Source organism: Aptenodytes forsteri, unplaced genomic scaffold (genome assembly GCF_000699145.1).
Source record: "Aptenodytes forsteri isolate BGI_AS27 unplaced genomic scaffold, ASM69914v1 Scaffold886, whole genome shotgun sequence".
In the NCBI taxonomy this organism is placed as follows: Eukaryota; Metazoa; Chordata; class Aves; order Sphenisciformes; family Spheniscidae; genus Aptenodytes; species Aptenodytes forsteri.
In genome coordinates, this window is record NW_008795634.1 from 90,259 (window position 1) to 91,754 (window position 1,496).

The 1,496-nt window shown below is 65.8% G+C and overlaps 1 protein-coding gene across 1 annotated transcript; it reads right to left on the reverse strand.

Annotated features, from left to right (window-relative positions):
- Positions 1–361: 361 nt before the first annotated feature.
- LOC103901588 (transportin-2) lies at positions 362–1,450 on the reverse strand. Its single transcript, XM_009282497.1, has 4 exons — positions 1,396–1,450; positions 970–1,135; positions 679–831; positions 362–591 (listed from the first exon to the last, which is right to left on the reverse strand). Exons 1-4 carry the CDS (start codon positions 1,429–1,431, stop codon positions 362–364), a joined length of 585 nt encoding a protein of 194 aa, XP_009280772.1. The 5' UTR covers positions 1,432–1,450.
- Between the last annotated feature and the right edge of the window lie 46 nt (positions 1,451–1,496).

The following is a 1,496-nucleotide window of genomic DNA, read 5'->3' on the forward strand; positions in this document are numbered from 1 at the left end:
CGGGGCCAGGGCTCTGCCCCCCCGCGCGTCCCCGCTCTGGGTCAGACAGTACGAATACGCCATCATCACAGCGACTCAACATACCAAATTCGTCATCCCGCCCAGAGAAGGGCTCGGATCTGGCGGATCCTGCCCTAAAAATGCCACGGGCGATCCCCAATCACACACCCACCCCACCCCCCGCCCCGGCCCTTACCTGCACGCTGCCTCCTGCACCCGCTTGTTGCTGTCGAGGATGCGTTTGAGCACATACCAAATTCGTCATCCCGCCCAGAGAAGGGCTCGGATCTGGCGGATCCTGCCCTAAAAATGCCACGGGCGATCCCCAATCACACACCCACCCCACCCCCCGCCCCGGCCCTTACCTGCACGCTGCCTCCTGCACCCGCTTGTTGCTGTCGAGGATGCGTTTGAGCAGCTCGGTCATGAGGGGCTTGAGGTACATGTCGGGGGGCTGGCTGACCACCCAGTGGGCGTAGCGGCTCAGGGTCCAGCAGGCGATGGAGCGCACCAGCGCCTTCTTGTCCGACAGGCATTGGATGAGGTGGGGGATCAGCTCCGGCAGGTAGGGCACCATGCCCTGCATGCAGCCTGGGGGGCACAGGGAGGCTCAGAGACCCCCAGCCCTGGCACGGCGGTGGCTCGAGGACGGCCCGTTGCAGGCAGCGTGGCACCCACCTTCCGCGATGGCCCCCAGGACGAGGATGCCCGACTCCTTGATGACCCACTCAGGGTGGAAGAGGAGCTCCTTGAGCAGCGGGAGGAGGTGGGGGAGCAGCTCTTCCCGGAAGACGTTGGCCAGGACGTCCAGCGCGGCAGCCGAGCACTTCCCTGCCAGGCAGGCAGGGTTAACCCCTCCCGACCAGGCACCATCTCACCTCGGGGTTTAATGAACCCCCAGACCCGCCAGGGTTCACTGCAGGAGCCCAAAACCCGGGGCCAGGACCCCCCCCCCCAACAAGCCCGTACTCAGGTTCCAGTCCGAGAGCGTGTCGTCGTCGTCCTCGTCCTCCGCATCATCGGGGTCCTGCGGCCGCTCCTCCTCGTGCTGCAGCGTCACCGTGCGGGACTTGTGGAAGCGGGGCTTGATGTCCTGCTCGCTGTCGGGAATGGCCTCGTCCTCCTCCACGTCCCCCTGCGGGGACAGGGGACATCACGTCACGCCACGGGGATCCCCCAACCGCCCGTCCCGGGGACCCCTGGCCCCCACGGATCAGACAGTACGAACACAACGGCCATCACCAGCGTCAGCGCTGAATCTGTCATCACGTCCGGGAGGTCCCAGGGCAGCTCCTGCCTTGCCCCAGTCCCTCCAGTTTAACCAGTAGCAGCCCCACAGAGCCGGAGGAGGGACGGGGAGCCGGGCGCTCTCGCGGTCTCGCCCCGACCTCATACCTTGAGCAGGATGATGTCAATCTCCGAGTACTTCATGCCGTTCACCAGGATGGGGATGAGCCTGTGGGGGGCAAAAGGGGGGAAACTGAGGGGCTGGTGGA